We start from the raw sequence: 19,894 nt of genomic DNA on the forward strand, positions 1-19,894 counted from the left end.
AGGGTGGGTATCCCCCTCTTCCTGTTCAGCTTTGGGACACAAAGGTCATTCAAGTCCATGGGAGAGTAACAATGAGATTATATACAGTACTGGTCTGTGTATGCCAGAGAGGTATGCCAATGGATAGGAGCACTAGAGGACGATATACAAAAGAGGGGATTTTGATAAAAACAAGATTCAATGACTCTCACAAGCGTTTCAAAGTGTCAAAGTCAAGCAAAGTAACGTAGAGTACAGTAAACCACATCCCCATGACCTTACAATCCTAAACCTCAGAATTTTCCCTCTCCACTCCCCTCACACACTGCCACTGGTTGATGATAACACAGAGGTTTTACAGCTCAGGTGACGTCAGGTCAGGACAATAACTACTCCATCTTAAGCCAAACAATGAGAAATATATTTGATAGTATTTATTTTCTATAGTTATTGGTAGTCTAAAGCTCATCATTAAGCCCATCATTAAGCTTCAGGCCCTGGGTCTGAACCCCGCCCAGTGCAACTGGGTCCAGGACTTCCTGACAGGCCGCCCCCAGGTGGTGAAGGTAGGAAACAACACCTCCACTTCGCTGATCCTCAACACTGGGGCCCCACAAGGGTGTGTGCTCAGCTCACGCCGCCAACTCAATCATCAAGTTTGCAGACAACACAACAGTGGTAGGCTTAATTACCAACAACAACGAGACAGCCTACAGGGAGGAGGTGAGGGCCCTCGGAGTGTGGTGCCAGGAAAATAACCTCTCACTCAACATCAACAAAAGGAGATGATCGTGGACTACAGGAAACAGCAGAGGGAGCAGCCCCCTATCCACATTGACGGGCCGCAGTGGAGAAGGTGGAAAGCGTCATGTTCCTCGGCGTACACATCACTGACAAACTGAAATGAAATGGTCCACCCACAAAGACAGTGTGGTGAAGAATGTGCAACAGCGCCTCTTCAACCTCAGAAGGCTGAAGAAATGTGTCTTGGCATTTAAAACCCTCACAAACTTTCACAGATGCACAACTGAGAGCATCAGGTCGGGCCGTATCACCGCCTGGTATGGCAACTGCACCGCCCGCAACCGCAGGGCTCTCCAGAGGGTGGTGTGGTCTGCACTATGCATCACCTGGGGTGATGAATCAAAGCTGGGACCGAGAACAACTACACCAGACTCCAGCACATACTGTATGGTGTACACACTCGACCATTAGTCGACTGTATGTATCCACTGGGGTAGGCTTAAAGGTACTGTCAGTCTGTGAAAGTCTATATAGTGTTGTCACGACAACAGTATCATAATACTACCATACCCAGACTATACTCTGATTTAAGTAAATGATTAAAATATTATTCATTACAAATATCGTAAAATTCAATCAGATAATTACATATTATTCAATTATTGCTTAGAAAATAAGACTGTTTTTTGTTTCCAACATCAGTACTGTTTACCTCATGAAATTATCTCAGCTTGTTCGATCCCAGGCTGTGTCACAACCGGCTGTGACCGGGAGTGCCATAGCGCGCCGCACAATTGGCCCAGCAGCATCCGGGATAGGGGAGGGTTTGGCCGAGGGGGGTATTACTTGGCTCATCACGCTCTAGTGACTCCTTGTGGCGGGCCGGGTGCCTGCAGGCTTACTTCGGTTGTCAGCTGGCTTCTGGGTTAAGCGGGTGGGAGTTAAGAAGCGCGGTTTGGCGGGTCGTGTTTCGAAGGATGCATAACTCGACCTTCGCCTCTCCTGAGCCCTCTGGGGAGCTGCAGCGATGAGACAGGATCACAACTGAATATCACAAAAATAGGGAGAAAAAGGGGGTAAGATACAACAATAAAACATATGAAATGATCTCAGGCAGTCTTGGAGTGCCGGTCACCTGAATGATCTCAGGCAGTCTTGGAGTGCCGGTCACCTGAATGATCTCAGGCAGTCTTGGAGTGCCGGTCACCTGAATGATCTCAGGCAGTCTTGGAGTGCCGGTCACCTGAATGATCTCAGGCAGTCTTGGAGTGCCGGTCACCTGAATGATCTCAGGCAGTCTTGGAGTGCCGGTCACCTGAATGATCAGTCAGTCTTGGAGTGCCTGTCACCTGAATGACCAGTCAGTCTTGGAGTGCCTGTCACCTGAATGACCAGTCAGTCTTGGAGTGCTGGTCACCTGAATGACCAGTCAGTCTTGGAGTGCCTGTCACCTGAATGACCAGTCAGTCTTGGAGTGCCTGTCACCTGAATGACCAGTCAGTCTTGGAGTGCCGGTCACCTGAATGACCAGTCAGTCTTGGAGTGCCTGTCACCTGAATGACCAGTCAGTCTTGGAGTGCCGGTCACCTGAATGACCAGTCAGTCTTGGAGTGCCTGTCACCTGAATGACCAGTCAGTCTTGGAGTGCCGGTCACCTGAATGACCAGTCAGTCTTGGAGTGCCTGTCACCTGAATGATCAGTCAGTCTTGGAGTGCCGGTCACCTGAATGACCAGTCAGTCTTGGAGTGCCTGTCACCTGAATGACCAGTCAGTCTTGGAGTGCCTGTCACCTGAATGACCAGTCAGTCTTGGAGTGCCTGTCACCTGAATGACCAGTCAGTCTTGGAGTGCCTGTCACCTGAATGACCAGTCAGTCTTGGAGTCTTGAGTGCCTGTCACCTGAATGACCACCTTGGAGTGCCTGTCATGACCACCTGAATGACCAGTCAGTCTTGGAGTCTTGACCAGTGTGACCAGTCAGTCTTGGAGTGCCTGTCACCGGTCACCTGAATGACCAGTCAGTCTTGGAGTGCCGGTCACCTGAATGACCAGTCAGTCTTGGAGTCACCTGAATGACCAGTCAGTCTTGGAGTGCCGGTCACCTGAATGATCTCAGGCAGTCTTGGAGTGCCTGTCACCTGAATGATCTCAGGCAGTCTTGGAGTGCCGGTCACCTGAATGATCAGTCAGTCTTGGAGTGCCGGTCACCTGAATGACCAGTCAGTCTTGGAGTGCCGGTCACCTGTGATCCAGGCAGTCTTGGACCTCACCTGAATGATCTCAGGCAGTCTTGGAGTGCCTGTCACCTGAATGATCAGTCAGTCTTGGAGTGTCACCTTGGAGTCAGTCTTGGAGTGTCACCTGAATGATCTCAGGCAGTCTTGGAGTGCCTGTCACCTGAATGATCTCAGGCAGTCTTGGAGTGCCTGTCACCTGAATGATCTCAGGCAGTCTTGGAGTGCCTGTCACCTGAATGATTTCAGGCAGTCTTGGAGTGCCTGTCACCTGAATGACCAGTCAGTCAAACTATGTCAGTGTCATATAGTGTCCTGTAACTGTTTATGCCTGAGAGGACAGATAAACACATGGTCTCAGACCTCCTCAGAGCTGACCTTTCACTCTGATTCCCTGTTAATCCCAGCCCTGTGGTCCACTAATAGTGGTGAAATAATTTGTTTTTAAGGAGCTTACCGAGGCGTACAGTCAGTAGGAGGCATGCTGCATGAGTAAACTAACTACAGCCATAATTCAACATGAACTACTACTCACCACAGCTTGAGAGACTGTACTCACTGAGATTCTGTGATAAACACAAAATGATGGAGAGGACTGTTGTTGGTTGGCTTTATACTGTAGCTACTCAGCATGACTGTACCCTCTTTATCAGTGGAGGCTTGCTGACATCTGTCCTTTGACCTGAGTGACCTCTATCTCTGACCCATGCTAAACTATAATGATATTAATCAGTAGAATAAAAATACACTCTTTCTCGTTTGTTCTAGAATGTTAATCTGGCTTCCTGTTTGGCTTTAAATATACATGTCTGCAACCTTCACTCAATGTCTCACAGCCATCATTTTTACATGCAACAACCAGGCCCTTAAAGCTGGACCACAGCTGGGTGCAGGATGGACGGGTCAAACATCTCTTTCTTTCAGGAGGTGATAAACGAGAAAAAACAGAAGAGGAGTCTCTTTTGACCACAAAGATGTCATGAGGGAAATATGATCTTGTGATGTCCATTATGAAGAGTGTGTGTGCGGGATGGTGTGTGTGTGTGTCTGAGAAAATGTAATATGATTTCGACTTCACTGTACCAATACTTACAGAGGGAATTGTAAGACGAGATCTTGTGACGTCCATTTCCTGAATTATGAAGTGTGTGTGTGCGGGATGGTGTGTGTGTGTCTGAGAAAATGTAATATGATTTCGACTTCACTGTACCAATACTTACAGAGGGAACTGTAAGACGAGATCTTGTGACGTCCATTTCCTGAATTATGAAGTGTGTGTGTGTGTGTGTTTGGAAAGAGACACTTCTCTTTAACAAGGTTGGAGTCGGCCCCGCCCCCTTCCCCACCCCACCCTAACCATCAACTGAGGTCCTGAAACCAGACTACACACATACATACAAACAAAACGTCCTACAGTATACTCTTGTGTCATCTACAGTCCATGGGCCATAAACATTTATCTAGTCGAAAAATGTCTCAACACACTCATCCACACACAAAATCCTTGTCCACACACACACACACACACACACACACACACACACACACACACACACACACACACACACACACACACACACACACACACACACACACACACACACACACACACACACACACACACACACACACACACACACTCTCCGTCACACACATCTCTGCAGAAGGTGGCAACAGAGGATCTGAAAAACTGCACGGTGACTGGAGAGGAGACAAGACAAACACTGGTATGTCTGAAGCTTCTTCTAGCTTCTTCTAGGACTTGTTCAGGTGTAGGGTTGACCAGTGTTTTTGACAGGTTTGGGTCACTCTCTCTTCTGGATCATTAGCGCTGTTGATCTTCAGCAACAGTTTGTGGTGATATTTCTCTCTCGGTTGCCAGGGATAACATGTTGAGCTTTTGGACAGACAGACACACATCCTCACACACACAAACACACACAGCTGCTCGCTGTCTGTCTAACTCCTCTCTTTACAGAAGAACGTTTCATTTACACATATTTTACAGCGGGCCAAGACAAGAGCCTACTATCCACACTGATTCTCTGAAGGAATCAGAGCCATGAGAGAAGAAAACAGCAACCTCCCATCCCAAATCTTCAGTCATAGACCTCCTCCCCTCTCTCCCCTCCCGTTCCCTCGCCCACACACATCAGTACACCCTGTTCTTTCCCATCACTGTTCCTCTGGGGCTAGTTCATACCTGACTGGCAGCACTGAGGCATGGGGTTAAGGTCAGGGCTGAGGTATGGGGTTAAGGTCAGGGCTGAGGTATGGGGTAAAGGTCAGGGCTGAGGTATGGGGTTAAGGTCAGGGCTGAGGTATGGGGTTAAGGTCAGGGCTGAGGTATGGGGTTAAGGTCAGGGCTGAGGTATGGGGTAAAGGTCAGAGCTGAGGTATGGGGTTAAGGTCAGGGCTGAGGTATGGGGTTAAGGTCAGGGCTGAGGTATGGGGTAAAGGTCAGGGCTGAGGTACGGGGTTAAGGTCAGGGCTGAGGTACGGGGTTAAGGCCAGGGCTGAGGTACGGGGTTAAGGTCATGGCTGAGGTACGGGGTTAAGGTCAGGGCTGAGGTACGGGGTTAAGGTCATGGCTGAGGTATGGGGTTAAGGTCATGGCTGAGATATGGGGTTAAGGTCATGGCTGAGGTACGGGGTTAAGGTCAGGGCTGAGGTACGGGGTTAAGGTCAGGGTTTACACACTTGGATGTGGTTGAGGATTATCCGTTTGGCTGAGAGGCTTGCAGCCAGGCTGGGCACTGACATTATGCTTGTTAGGCTGGTATGCTTCCTACAGGTCAATAGACAAGATGTCCAACCTGTCAGCAAATCAGTTCAGATTCCATCCCATTCTGCCCTGGCTCTGGTTAGGGGTTCTGCTCACTGTCTGCGGCTCAATACACTGTGGCAGTCAAACAGTAATCAGCGTTTTTGATGATGTTCTATGCATGATGTTCTATGTTCTATGCAGACATTCTCCCCTGATTGAAATTGAAATCAAAAGGTCTACACTACAGTACAAAAAGAGCTTAAAAGAGTTGATGGAGAGTTCACCAGGGTCGTCTCTCTCTTGCACACACACACGCACACACATGCACACACGCACGCACATGCACACACGCACACTCGCACACACACACACACACGCACACACATGCACACGCGCACACGCACACACACACACACACACACACACACACACACACACACACACACACACACACACACACACACACACACACACACACACACACACACACACACACACACACACACACACACACACACAAGCGCACTGTAAATAGAACAAGTGGCCTCTCAGATCTTCCCTCGGATGGCATTCCGGACAGTTCCATTATCCTGTCCCTATGGAGACAGGGAAGTTGATGACGGATGAGGGCACGGATTTCGGGATGTATACATGTCCTTGTTTTCATGGAACAAGGAAATCATGCCATTTATAGACACGCATGGATGCACACACACACAAACACACAATCTCCTTCCCAACAACGAAGAGTCGTTGTCTATATAAAATAAAATAAATCAGTTGCTTGTTATTGTGCTCAGCTTCCTGTGCCGCGTGTCATGTCCTGTTCCACATCGGCCATCATCTTTTCCCGTGAAGGGATGGGGAACAGTCTCTCTCACTCCCTCACCCTCTCTCTCTTTCTCTCTCTCTCTCTCTGGAAGACAGTGAGGTCTTTCCAGTCCTGTTCTACTGTTTTTGGGGCCCGTCATTTCTCCCTGTGATATTCCAGCCCCCTCCCCGCAGGAGGAGGAGGAAGGCTCCTAGTACAAAGGAGAGCATTGATCTGCTGAACATATTTTCTGCTGAGGAAGCCTTGTGTCCCAAGTCCTCATGCTGTCCTGTGTTGGGCCAGGCCAATCATTGACTTGGACAACAGGCTGTTCATACTGGTGCCAGACTGAACTAGACTGAACCAGACTGAACTAGACTGAACTAGACTGGGGCCTCTGGCCTGGAGGCTCTTGGTTTCATTTGTCCTTCAAAAGTTGCAAAATACCTCTAAAATATCCATACCTTACAACACCAACTTCATCCTTTGTTTTGTGGGCTCGTCAATCACTTTACATGCATTTGTCAAAACTTTAAAGTCTTATGGAAACAAGCACTTTCTTTATTTTCCAGTTTTGTTGGATTGGCGTTACGAGCTACAACCTACAATAACTTTGACGATGAAGCAACTATGAGAGTGTATCAGTGCCTAGAGGAGCGTGACATTTTCTTGAACTCTCTCTGGAATAAAACACTCCGCAGTCTGCCAGGGGGAGTGGGTGGTGGCAGGGATAGAGGACAACCATACCATATCACTTCTCTGGCCAATGCTAAACACCCATGAAATTACCATCTCTGGAACAGAGCTTTCTCTCACACAATCAACTCCTCTCTCTGCTCTCTGTCAATCCTCCCTCTCTCTGTTTCTCTCTCTATTTTTCCTACAGTAATGAGATCTGTGGGAGAATGTCAACAAGCTGAAGGACCCTGGAATTTCAGGAGTTTCGGGTTGTTCCTCAGTGTATTCATGATGGAGTTAAGTGACATATTCTAACACAGATGCCAGGCTGATGAATATGGGAGAGTGACTGTGTCGTCGATTCCCTTCTACATCTGTATTGCCACATTCATATTGTTTCGAGAAGCCGTAAAAATTGAACATTGTATGGCCGTGATCGACCCCCGGGTTGATATCTGTGCAGTCGCCAGTTCAACCGCAAACAACTGTCATCCATTCAAAACAGCTGTAGTTCAACCTTTGCCAATCCAGGGGCCTGTGAATGATCAACAGGAAAATGTGATGAGTTCACTCTTACCAAGAGAGAGATAAAAGAAGACAGATAGAGGGATAGGGAGAGAGAGAGTGAGAGAGAAAGAGAGAGAGACAGAGAGAGACAGAGAGAGAGAGGGATAGGGAGAGAGGGAGCGAGAGAGAGAGAGAGAGAGAGAGAGAGAGAGAGAGAGAGAGAGAGAGAGAGAGAGAGAGAGAGAGAGAGAGAGAGAGAGAGAGAGAGAGAGAGAGAGAGAGGAGAGAGAGAGAGAGAGAGAGAGAGAGAGAGAGAGAGAGAGAGAGAGAGAGAGAGAGAGAGAGAGAGAGAGAGAGAGAGAGAGAGAGATAGCTGAAGAGAGAAAGAGAGAGGGATAGATGGAGAGAGAAAGAGAGAGGGAGAGAGACGGAGAGATAGGGAGAGAGAGAGGGAGAGGGAGAGAGTGAGGGAGAGGGAGAGAGGGAGGGAGAGGGGACAGACATCTGTGAGGAATGTCTTCTCTGCAGTTTGATTCATGGACAAATCCATCAACCTGACGAGGAATAGATGTTGATTTGGCTCAATTGACGCAAATGACTCTCAGGGCATGGATAATTTACTACAAAAATATGCTAGAAATAAAGTGGAAGGAGCAAGACAATAGACAATAGACACAACTACTTTTTGAAATAAACATGGATTGTAAAAAAATATATATTTTTGGATAGCACAAGTGTTTATGATGTCAAACTGAAATAAATTATTTTACAACTAGGCCCAGTGGATGTGTGGATGTGAGGGAGTGAGAATAGGGAGTGTGAATGTGAGGGAGTGAGAATGGGGAGTGAGAATAGGGAGTGTGAATGTGAGGGAGTGAGAATAGGGAGTGTGAATGTGAGGGAGTGAGAATAGGGAGTGTGAATGTGGGGGAGTGAGATTAGGGAGTGTGAATGTAAGGGAGTGAGAATGTGAGGGAGTGAGAATAGGGAGTGTGAATGTGAGAGCGTGAGAATAGGGAGTGTGAATGTGAGGGAGTGAGAATAGGGAGTGTGAATGTGAGGGAGTGAGAATAGGGAGTGTGAATGTGAGGGAGTGAGAATAGGGAATGTGAATGTGAGGGAGAATGAGAATGTGAGGGTGAGAATGGGAGTGAATGTGAGGGAGTGAGAATAGGGAGTGTGAATGTGAGGGAGTGAGAATAGGGAGTGTGAATGTGAGGGAGTGAGAATAGGGAGTGTGAATGTGAGGGAGTGAGAATAGGGAGTGTGAATGTGAGGGAGTGAGAATAGGGAGTGTGAATGTGAGGGAGTGAGAATAGGGAGTGTGAATGTGAGGGAGTGAGAATAGGGAGTGTGAATGTGAGGGAGTGAGAATAGGGAGTGTGAATGTGAGGGAGTGAGAATAGGGAGTGTGAATGTGAGGGAGTGAGAATAGGGAGTGTGAATGTGAGGGAGTGAGAATAGGGAGTGTGAATGTGAGGGAGTGAGAATAGGGAGTGTGAATGTGAGGGAGTGAGAATAGGGAGTGTGAATGTGAGGGAGTGAGAATAGGGAGTGTGAATGTGAGGAAGTGAGAATAGGGAGTGTGAATGTGAGGGAGTGAGAATAGGGAGTGTGAATGTGAGGGAGTGAGAATAGGGAGTGTGAATGTGAGGGAGTGAGAATAGGGAGTGTGAATGTGAGGGAGTGAGAATAGGGAGTGTGAATGTGAGGGAGTGAGAATAGGGAGTGGTAGAGACCCAACAATTTTTTATTTCTTTGCATTTTGTTTGCTGGAACAAATGTCACGGGAACAACATGCCAAGGTGCCAACAAGGGAGAAATCAAGACTCTTACCCCTCTCTATCCAGATGAGATAGAGTGAGAGAGAGAGAGATGAAGCCCCTTGAATTGAATTGAAGGAGAGAGAAAGAGAGAGAGAGACACACAGATAGAGAGACAGAGCGTTAGAGACAGAGCGAGAGGAGGGAGGGAGGAGAAGGCGTTGATGGTCTGACTCTGACTCACAAGGCCATCGCATCCTTAAAGCTGTTGAATGTTCTTCCTGTCTCTTTCAACTCCACCACTCCTTGTGGGGTTTCCTGTAACCATGGTGACTGTAGAGGTAAGATGTTCCACACACTGTATTGTCGACCAGGTAAATTCCCAAGTCCCAACACAGCCGGGTTAGAGTACAATTCCCTCAAGCCAAAGTCTTATTATCATTGGCTGTGTGCATTTTAAGAACTGAAGAACTCTGTCCTTGTGGTTAGAATGTCACATACAGTCGTGGCCAAAAGTTTTGAGTCTGCTGCCTCAGTTTGTATGATGGCAATTTGCATATACTCCGGAATGTTATGAAGAGTGATCAGATGAATTGCAATTAATTGCAAAGTCCCTCTTTGCCATGCAAACTGAATCCCCAAAAAACATTTCCACTGCATTTCAGCCCTGCAACAAAAAGACCAGCTGACATCATGTCAGTGATTCTCTCGTAAACACAGGTGTGAGTGTTGACGAGAACTAGCCTGGAGATCACTCTGTCATGCTGATTGAGTTCGAATAACAGACTGGAAGCTTCAAAAGGAGGGTGGTGCTTGGAATCATGGTTCTTCCACTATCAACCATGGTTACCTTCAAATAAACATGTGCCGTCATCATTGCATTGCACAAAAAGGGCTTCACAGGCAAGGATATTGCTGCCAGTAAGATTGCACCTAAATCAACCATTTATCGATCATCAAGAACTTCAAGGAGAGTGGTTCAATTGTTGTGAAGAAGGCTTCAGGGCACCCAAGAAAGTCCAGCAAGTGCCAGGACCGTCTCCTAAAGTTGATTCAGCTGCGGGATCGGGGCACCTCCAGTACAGAGCTTGCTCAGGAACGGCAGCAGGCAGGTGTGAGTGCATCTGCATGCATAGTGAGGTGAAGACTTTTGGAGGATGGCCTGGTGTCAAGAAGCAAAGAAGCCACTTATCTCCAGGAAAAACATCAGGGACAGACTGATATTCTGCAAAAGGAACAGGGATTGGATTGCTGAGGACTCGGGTAAAGTAATTTTCTCTGATAAATCCCCTTTCCAATTGTTTGGGGCATCTGTAAAAAATCTTGTCCCGGAGAAGACAAGGTGAGCCCTACCATCAGTCCTGTGTCATGCCAACAGTTAAGCCTCCTGAGACCATTCATGTGTGGGGTTGTTTCTCAGCCAAGGGAGTGGGCTGACTCACAATTTTGCCTAAGAACACAGCCATGAATAAAGAATGGTACTAACACATCCTCCGAGAGCAACTTCTCCCAACCATCCAGGAACAGTTTGGCGACGAACAATGCCTTTTCCAGCATGATGGAGCACCTTGCCATAAGTGAGAACTAAGTAGGGAACAAAACATCGATATTTTGTGTCCATGGCCAGGAAACTCCCCAGACCTTAATCCCATTGAGAACTTGTGGTCAATCCTCAAGAGGCGGGTGGACAAACAAAAACCCACAAATTCTGACAAACTCCAAGCATTGATTATGCAAGAATGGGCTGCCATCAGTCAGGATGTGGCCCAGAAGTTAATTGACAGCATGCCAGGGCGGATTGCAGAGGTCTTGAAAAAGAAGGGTCAACACTGCAAATATTGACTCTTTGCATCAACTTCATGTAATTCTATATAAAAGCCTTTGACACTTATGAAAGGCTTGTAATTATACTTCAGTATTCCATAGTAACATCTGACAAAAATATCTAAAGACACCGAAGCAGCAAACTTTGTGAAAATGTATATTTGTGTCATTCTCAAAACTTTTGGCCATGACTGTATAGTGTGTACTGAGGCGTTAACAGTTCCTATGAGAATACTTTGAAGATGAGCAGAAAGAACCAAACTGGCCCCTTTGTCTGAGTTTGAGCTTGCACTGTAACAAGAGCTCTATTAGAATACAACTATTCTCATATTATTGGTTTGACACCTGTCACTCTCTCAGTAATCAGACATTCCTACACAGCAAAATCAATGGTGTACATTTAAATCTGAAAGTGTAGAATGTACACTATTTTCTTGAATTTTACCCCCTTTTCTCCAAAATGTCATGGTATCCAATTGTTAGTAGTTACTATCTTGTCTCATCGCTACAACTCCTGTACAGGCTCGGGAGAGACAAAGGTCGAAAGCCATGCGTCCTCCGAAACACAACCCAACCAAGCCGCACTGCTTCTTAACACAGCGCGCATCCAACCCGGAAGCCAGCCGCACCAATGTGTGAGGAAACACCGTGCACCTGGCGACCTGGTTAGCGTGCACTGCGCCCGGCCCGCCACAGGAGTCGCTAGTGCACGATGAGACAAGGATATCCCTACCAGACAAACCAGCCAAGCCCTCCCTAACCCGGACAACGCTAGGCCAATTGTGCGTCGCCCCACGAACCTCTCGGTCGCGGCCGGCTGTGACAGAGTGCGAACCCAGAGTCTCTGGTGGCACAGTGCCCTAGACCACTGCGACAGAGCGTGAACCCAGGGTCTCCTGGGTGGCCTGAATGTACACTATTTTCAGGAACATATGAGTCCCACTGTACTGGTGTTAAAATCAGCTAGCTCACCCGTGTTACAAGTCAGCATTCAACGTCCATTCTGAGGAAGTTGGGAGATGACGTGGGAACCGGACACTAGGGGCAACAGTGAGTGCTGTTACCTTCGAGTAGGCTTTGGTTTGCTACAGTGTTGTGGACGAGGATGATTCTGGTTCCCCAAAGGTTGCATATTCAAATCCAGCGATAAAAAGTATTTTTATATTTTGTTTTAAGCCTATCCCAAACGTCAACTGTTAATGCCTAACCTTAAGATATCAGAGTTAATGCCTACATTTAATCATAAACAATGTTAAATTTGACGTTTGAGAAACATGGATGAACGTCTAATTCTGACGTGAGACTGAGAGCTAATTAGTTCAAATAACACGTTTGAAAGTGTTAAAGATTGGACTGCAGAGTTCCCAGAGTTCAGAGTTCCCCATTTAACTCTATAAGTGTGAAATGTACACTATTTTCAGTGAACATACAGTATGAGTCCTACTGTACTGGTGTTAAAATAACACGTTTGAAAGTGTTAAAATTGTACTATGTTGCAGTGTTCCCCATTTAACTATTAAAGTAATTGTGGTGTTTGCAACACCTACAGTGTAATATATTACACTTAATTTTGAGTAAACTGGACTCACTTTGATTCGTGGTGACGCTGTTACACTTTCTCAGTGTAAGAAATGAACACCTTTAGTCTTACAGTAAATCATTTTGGGTGTTGTTTTCACAGTATATGGTTTAAAGCCTCATTTGCATATTTCTTGTCATTTTGAGTAAATTGTAGAGTTAACACCCATGACTGTATGTCTTCGTGACAGGGTTGTTGCAAAGGCTTGCGACATCAGGCTTGCAAAGTGATGTGTAATTCCAGACTTAGTTAGGAGATCCAACAGTTGGAGTTTTTATTCACGCGCAACCTACATTCAGAAGTGCTGCTAGGGTTAACAAACGCAATTTAAGTGATAACACCCACCACCAAGACTATATCCCTGCTCACTAAATGGTTCCTCTTACAGATCCTGTCCACTTGCTGGTTCATTGTGCAGCCCCCCTCCCCCCTGGCTCATTATCTAATTATCAACCTGATAATCTCTCTCTCCCTCTCTCCTTCCCCATTCTCCTCCTCTCTCCATCCCCACTCTCCTCCTCTCTCCTTCCCCTCTCTCCTCCTCTCTCCTTCCCCTCTCTCCTCCTCTCTCCTTCCCCATTCTCCTCCTCTCTCCTTCCCCACTCTCCTCCTCTCTCCTCCTCTCTCCTTCCCCACTCTCCTCCTCTCTCCTTCCCCACTCTCCTCCTCTCACCTTCCCCTCTCTCCTCCTCTCTCCTTCCCCATTCTCCTCCTCTCTCCATCCCCTCTCTCCCCCTCTCTCCTTCCCCACTCTCCTCCTCTCTCCTTCCCCTCTCTCCTCCTCTCTCCTTCCCCTCTCTCCTCCTCTCTCCTTCCCCACTCTCCTCCTCTCACCTTCCCCTCTCTCCTCCTCTCTCCTTCCCCACTCTCCTCCTCTCTCCTTCCCCACTCTCCTCCTCTCTCCTTCCCCACTCTCCTCCTCTCTCCTCCTCTCTCCTTCCCCTCTCTCCTCCTCTCTCCTTCCCCTCTCTCCTCCTCTCTCCTTCCCCTCTCTCCTTCCCCACTCTCCTCCTCTCTCCTTCCCCTCTCTCCTCCTCTCTCCTTCCCCTCTCTCCTCCTCTCTCCTTCCCCACTCTCCTCCTCTCTCCTTCCCCTCTCTCCTCCTCTCTCCTTCCCCACTCTCCTCCTCTCTCCTTCCCTCTCTCCTCCTCTCTCCTTCCCCTCTCTCCTCCTCTCTCCTTCCCCACTCTCCTCCTCTCTCCTTCCCCTCTCTCCTCCTCTCTCCTTCCCCACTCTCCTCCTCTCTCCTTCCCCACTCTCCTCCTCTCTCCTTCCCCTCTCTCCTCCTCTCTCCTTCCCCACTCTCCTCCTCTCTCCTTCCCCTCTCTCCTTCCCCACTCTCCTCCTCTCTCCTTCCCCTCTCTCCTCCTCTCTCCTTCCCCTCTCTCCTCCTCTCTCCTTCCCCACTCTCCTCCTCTCCCTTCCCTCTCTCCTTCCCCACTCCTCCTCTCTCCTTCCCCTCTCCTCTCTCCTCCTCTCTCCTTCCCCACTCTCCTCCTCTCTCCCTTCCCCACTTCCCCTCTCCTTCCCCACTTTCCCTCTCTCCTTCCCCTCTCTCCTCCCCCTCTCCTCCTTCCCCTCTCCCCTCCTTCCCCTCTCTCCTCCCCACTCCTCTCTCCTTCCCCTCTCCTCCTCCTCCTCTCCTCCTCCCCTCCCCACTCCCTCCTCTCTCCTTCCCCACTCTCCCTCCCCTCTCCTTCCCCTCTCTCCTTCCCCTCTCCTTCCCCTCTCTCCTTCCCCACTCTCCTCCTCTCTCCTTCCCCACTCTCCTCCTCTCTCCTTCCCCTCTCTCCTCCTCTCTCCTTCCCCACTCTCCTCCTCTCTCCTTCCCCACTCTCCTCCTCTCTCCTTCCCCACTCTCCTCCTCTCTCCTTCCCCACTCCTCCTCTCTCCTTCCCCACTTTCCTCCTCTCTCCTTCCCCACTCTCCTCCTCTCTCCTTCCCCACTCTCCTCCTCTCTCCTTCCCCACTTTCCTCCTCTCTCCTTCCCCACTTTCCTCCTCTCTCCTTCCCCACTCTCCTCCTCTCTCCTTCCCCACTCTCCTCCTCTCTCCTTCCCCACTCCTCCTCTCTCCTTCCCCTCTCTCCTTCCCCTCTCTCCTCCTCTCTCCTCCTCTCTCCCCCTCCTTCCCCTCTCTCCTTCCCCTCTCTCCTCCTCTCTCCTTCCCCACTTTCCTCCTCTCTCCTTCCCCACTTTCCTCCTCTCTCCTTCCCCACTCTCCTCCTCTCTCCTTCCCCACTCCTCCTCTCTCCTTCCCCACTTTCCTCCTCTCTCCTTCCCCTCTCTCCTCCTCTCTCCTTCCCCTCTCCCCTCTCCCTCCCCCACTCTCCTCCTCTCTCCATCCCCTCTCTCCCCCTCTCTCCTTCCCCTCTCCTCCTCTCTCCTTCCCCTTTCTCCCCTCTCTCCTTCCCCACTCTCCTCCACTCTCCTTCCAAACTCTCCATCTCTCTCCTTCCCAACTCTCCTCCTCTCTCCTTCCCCTCTCCTCCTCCTCTCTCCTTCCCCTCTCTCCTCCTCTCTCCTTCCCCTCTCTCCTCCTCTCTCCTTCCCCACTTTCCTCCTCTCTCCTTCCCCACTCTCCTCCTCTCTCCTTCCCCACTCCTCCTCTCTCCTTCCCCACTTTCCTCCTCTCTCCTTCCCCTCTCTCCTCCTCTCTCCTTCCCCTCTCTCCTCCTCTCTCCTCCCCCACTCTCCTCCTCTCTCCTTCCCCTCTCTCCCCCTCTCTCCTTCCCCACTCTCCTCCTCTCTCCTTCCCCTTTCTCCCCCTCTCTCCTTCCCCACTCTCCTCCTCTCTCCTTCCCCACTCTCCTTCCAAACTCTCCATCTCTCTCCTTCCCAACTCTCCTCCTCTCTCCTTCCCCTCTCTCCTCCTCTCTCCTCCCCCACTCTCCTCCTCTCTCCTTCCCCTTTCTCCCCCTCTCTCCTTCCCCACTCTCCTCCTCTCTCCTTCCCCACTCTCCTTCCAAACTCTCCATCTCTCTCCTTCCCAACTCTCCCCGTCTCTCCTTCCCCACTCTCCTCCTCTCTCCGTCCCCTTTCTCCCCCTCTCTCCTTCCCCACTCTCCTCCTCTCTCCTTCCCCACTCTCCTTCCAAACTCTCCTCCTCTCTCCTTCCCCTCTCTCTTCTCCTCTCTCCTTCCCCACTCTCCTCCTCTCTCCTCCTTCCCCACTCTCCTCCTCTCTCCTTCCCCACTCCTCCTCTCTCCTTCCCCCACTTTCCTCCTCTCTCCTTCCCCTCTCTCCTCCTCTCTCTCCTTCCCTCTCTCCTCCTCTCTCCTCCCCCACTCTCCTCCTCTCTCCTTCCCCTCTCTCCTTCCCCACTCTCCTCCTCTCTCCTTCCCCTTTCTCCCCCTCTCTCCTTCCCCACTCTCCTCCTCTCTCCTTCCCCTTTCTCCCCCTCTCTCCTTCCCCACTCTCCTTCCAAACTCTCCATCTCTCTCCTTCCCAACTCTCCCCGTCTCTCCTTCCAAACTCTCCATCTCTCTCCTTCCCAACTCTCCCCGTCTCTCCTCTCTCCTCTCACCTCTCCTCCCTTTTACTAATAGGGTCCTGACCTTGTTAACAGCATGTGTGATAGGAGGACAAAGATGTGAGACAAAGGGGTTGGGAAACAGCCCATTGGTAGATATACTGGGAGTCAAACTGTAATAGATCTGAATTCAAATGGTCCGTGTTTGACGAAGGTCTGGTTGGGTATCGCTTCAAGTAGTCTTTCTATTATTGTTGCATTGTTATGGTGCTTTCACACCTCCTCTATAGTCAATAGAATACCTCATTTAGAAGTGTAGAGCACAGGAGGCTGGTGAGGGGAGGACGGCTCATAATAATGGCTGGAATAGAGTGAATAGAACTGATCAAACACATGGAAACCATGTATTTGATGTGTTCGATACCAGTCCATGTATTCGGTTCCAGACATTATTATGAGCCCCTCCTCCCCAATGAAGGTACCACCAGCCACCTGTGGTATAGAGTTATGGAGGGTTGACTAGAGATGGAGATAGAGCTGGGGACACATAGTGTTGTGTAGGGGTTAGACAGCAGAACAATGGACAGAATAGGACTTACTCTGGCACCTTTCTCAGGGAAGCATTGACACCCTCCGCTGCAGTCTCTCCCTCCACATGGGCCGCTGTGCTTCTTTCCACCCTGGAGAACACATCACAGAGAACTGGGTTAGAGACAACAAAACAATATCATGGGAACTCACCACATGCATGGATAAACAGTAATAACCCACAGACATACTGTAATATGTTCATGTGTAGCTTACAGTTGGCACATGGGATATGTATGTGTATAGTTGAAAACGCATGTAGCTTAATTATACACAGTAGCCTATATACTCGGGATCTGCCGTGCTGTGAATATAATATGTATATAACAGACCGCGTGTCTATAGCAGTTGTTCATGACTGTGGGGTCATTGCATGACTGAGTGTGATAGTTCGGGTACTGTCAGAGGATATGATCTGTATGGTGGTCTGTGTGCTAAATGGTTGTTCCAATGTGGTTTGTCTGACTCATTTCAGCCATTAACACCCCTGGACATCCAGACAGACTGGTCAGACAGACAGACAGACTGGACAGACAGACAGACAGACAGACAGACAGACAGACAGACAGACAGACAGACAGACAGACAGACAGACAGACAGACAGACTGGACAGACAGACAGACAGACTGGACAGACAGACAGACAGACAGACTGGACAGACAGACAGACAGACAGACTGGTCAGACAGACAGACTGGACAGACAGACAGACAGACAGACAGACAGACAGACAGACAGACAGACAGACAGACAGACTGGAGACACAGACAGACTGGACAGACAGACTGGACATCCAGACAGACAGACAGACAGACAGACAGACAGACAGACAGACTGGACAGACAGACAGACAGACAGACAGACAGACAGACAGACAGACAGACAGACAGACAGACAGACTGGACAGACAGACAGACAGACAGACAGACAGACAGACAGACAGACAGACAGACAGACAGACAGACAGACAGACAGCACATGTTCCTTTTATATGAAACCCTCCCATTCATCAGCGCAGTAGACTGACATCCTTATTCTGACAGTGAGAATGAGCCTGTGAACAATCCCCCCAGTCTCCCCACAGAGATGTTAGGCTGCATACCAGTGCTACTACCATGAGGCAGTCTGTACAGGACTGGACACAAACATGAAACAACCATGACCACAGTTCAGTGTGGACAAGACATGATCAAAGACAGAAGTCACATAACCTATGGTGGTTACTAACTGGTGGGTTAGGACCCATTGTTGGGTTGTGGACAGTTCTGCTATGGTTGTGACTAAAGACTGGGTTGTGGTCTGAGACATGGTTCTATTTACTTGGTGGGTCACACGGAAACATTTCCAGGCTGGAAGTGGGGCACTATTGAAAAATGTCTGGAACCTCTACCCCAGGCTTCCCATAGAGATCCTTGGCTGCATACCAACAGGAACACAACACACTCTGTAACATGTAGCATGGACATTGGACAAATCGTCAGATCCCCAGAGGCCACTGTGGTCACTAAGGCACAAAACACTACTACCTCTATAAGGCCATACATGAATGCAAATGACTTATTTACACTTTGAGATTATTCTTGTATAATAAAAGGTGCTTTACAAAAGTAATACATTATTATTATTATTACTTTTATTGTTATTTGACCTAAAGGATATATTTGCATGCTTAATGTTCCACAAGAATTTCCACAGCTGAGCCTGACAGTGAACAGCAATGAAAGGAAAGCAAACACTCCCTGGAAAACCTGCCCAAACTGTTTCCCTATGAGAGAATTGAATGCATTGAACGAGCGACTCAGCCTATATATCTGAGACTGTCAGTCTATAGGTGACATGTAAGGAGTCTCCAAGGCTGGTTTATTTTATGACGTCATTGGACTGTGTCCTCTTAACTCCCCATCTCCACAGTCATACAAGCGCCTGCTTAGACAGCATTTGCCAAACCCGATCCCCGAACCCCCCACCCCTCCCCCGCCCGCAGAAAACTCCCAAAATGTTCCAACCGGTTACTTTATGTTCTCAGCGTGACAAAGTGGCAGATTAGGAATCGTAGAAATTCTCCCTCCTTATACGACGTGTTGGGCGCAGATCTGCCAAAGAGCACATTGAGACCCTCCCCGGGTTCACAAAGAGAGTCTTTCACCCTGTAGACGATGTCCTTTCATGATCCCCTATCTTCCCCACCAAAGGACCTTCTTCCCTTCCCCTATGGAATGCCTGAGGCTCAATTCCCTCCCTAACTGGATGTAGATCTCTGGGGATCTCTGGATCTAAAGGCGACCCATCAGTAGCAGACTGTAGATCTCTGGATCTAAAGGCGACCCATCTGTAGCAGACTGTAGATCTCTGGATCTAAAGGCGACCCATCTGTAGCAGACTGTAGATCTCTGGATCTAAAGGCGACCCATCTGTAGCAGACTGTAGATCTCTGGATCTAAAGGCGACCCATCTGTAGCAGACTGTAGATCTCTGGATCTAAAGGCGACCCATCTGTAGCAGACTGTAGATCTCTGGATCTAAAGGCGACCCATCTTTAGCAGACTGTAGATCTCTGGATCTAAAGGCGACCCATCTTTAGCAGACTGTAGATCTCTGGATCTAAAGGCGACCCATCTTTAGCAGACTGTAGATCTCTGGGGATCTCTGGATCTAAAGGCGACCCATCTTTAGCAGACTGTAGATCTTCAGTACAGGCATGCAGTGGGGAGGGGCAGCCCAGACTGACTGACTGCTGAAGGGTATAGTGAAGACTTGACTTGAGACAGTCTCATTCAAGTCTAAATTGCACTTCCTTTTGACATAATAATAACCTAAAGTAGCTTCCACTACTTTGTCCGCTTTTCCTCAATCTGCATTGACATTACAGAACTGGACAGGTGAAAGAGAATCTGGTAGTCAACAGGCGTCCTCCATATTGCTTCCACACAGCATGTGTTCTAGCACTGT

At 48.8% G+C, this 19,894-nt stretch overlaps 1 protein-coding gene and 1 long non-coding RNA gene across 4 annotated transcripts in view; both read right to left on the bottom strand.

Moving 5' to 3' along the window:
- LOC118366618 (collagen alpha-2(IV) chain-like) overlaps positions 1–19,894 on the bottom strand; it is a 136,930-nt gene that overhangs the window by 62,185 nt on the left and 54,851 nt on the right. The window contains exon 4 of the mRNA XM_052493300.1: positions 16,957–17,037. Within this exon, the coding sequence (XP_052349260.1) occupies positions 16,957–17,037 (81 nt within the window). The remainder of the gene's footprint in view (positions 1–16,956; positions 17,038–19,894) is intronic.
- On the bottom strand, positions 1,444–2,788 carry LOC127915036 (uncharacterized). 3 transcript variants are annotated; one of them, XR_008089987.1, is made up of 3 exons: positions 2,724–2,788; positions 2,141–2,541; positions 1,444–2,106 (listed from the first exon to the last, which is right to left on the bottom strand). It is a non-coding gene; the product is annotated as an uncharacterized LOC127915036 (long non-coding RNA). The 3 variants fall into 3 exon arrangements; XR_008089989.1 differs by lacking the exon at positions 2,724–2,788 and having other exon boundaries at positions 2,141–2,344; positions 2,447–2,601; XR_008089988.1 differs by lacking the exon at positions 2,724–2,788 and having other exon boundaries at positions 2,141–2,412; positions 2,447–2,601.

This window comes from Oncorhynchus keta, chromosome 34 (genome assembly GCF_023373465.1).
Source record: "Oncorhynchus keta strain PuntledgeMale-10-30-2019 chromosome 34, Oket_V2, whole genome shotgun sequence".
Lineage (NCBI taxonomy): Eukaryota > Metazoa > Chordata > Actinopteri > Salmoniformes > Salmonidae > Oncorhynchus > Oncorhynchus keta.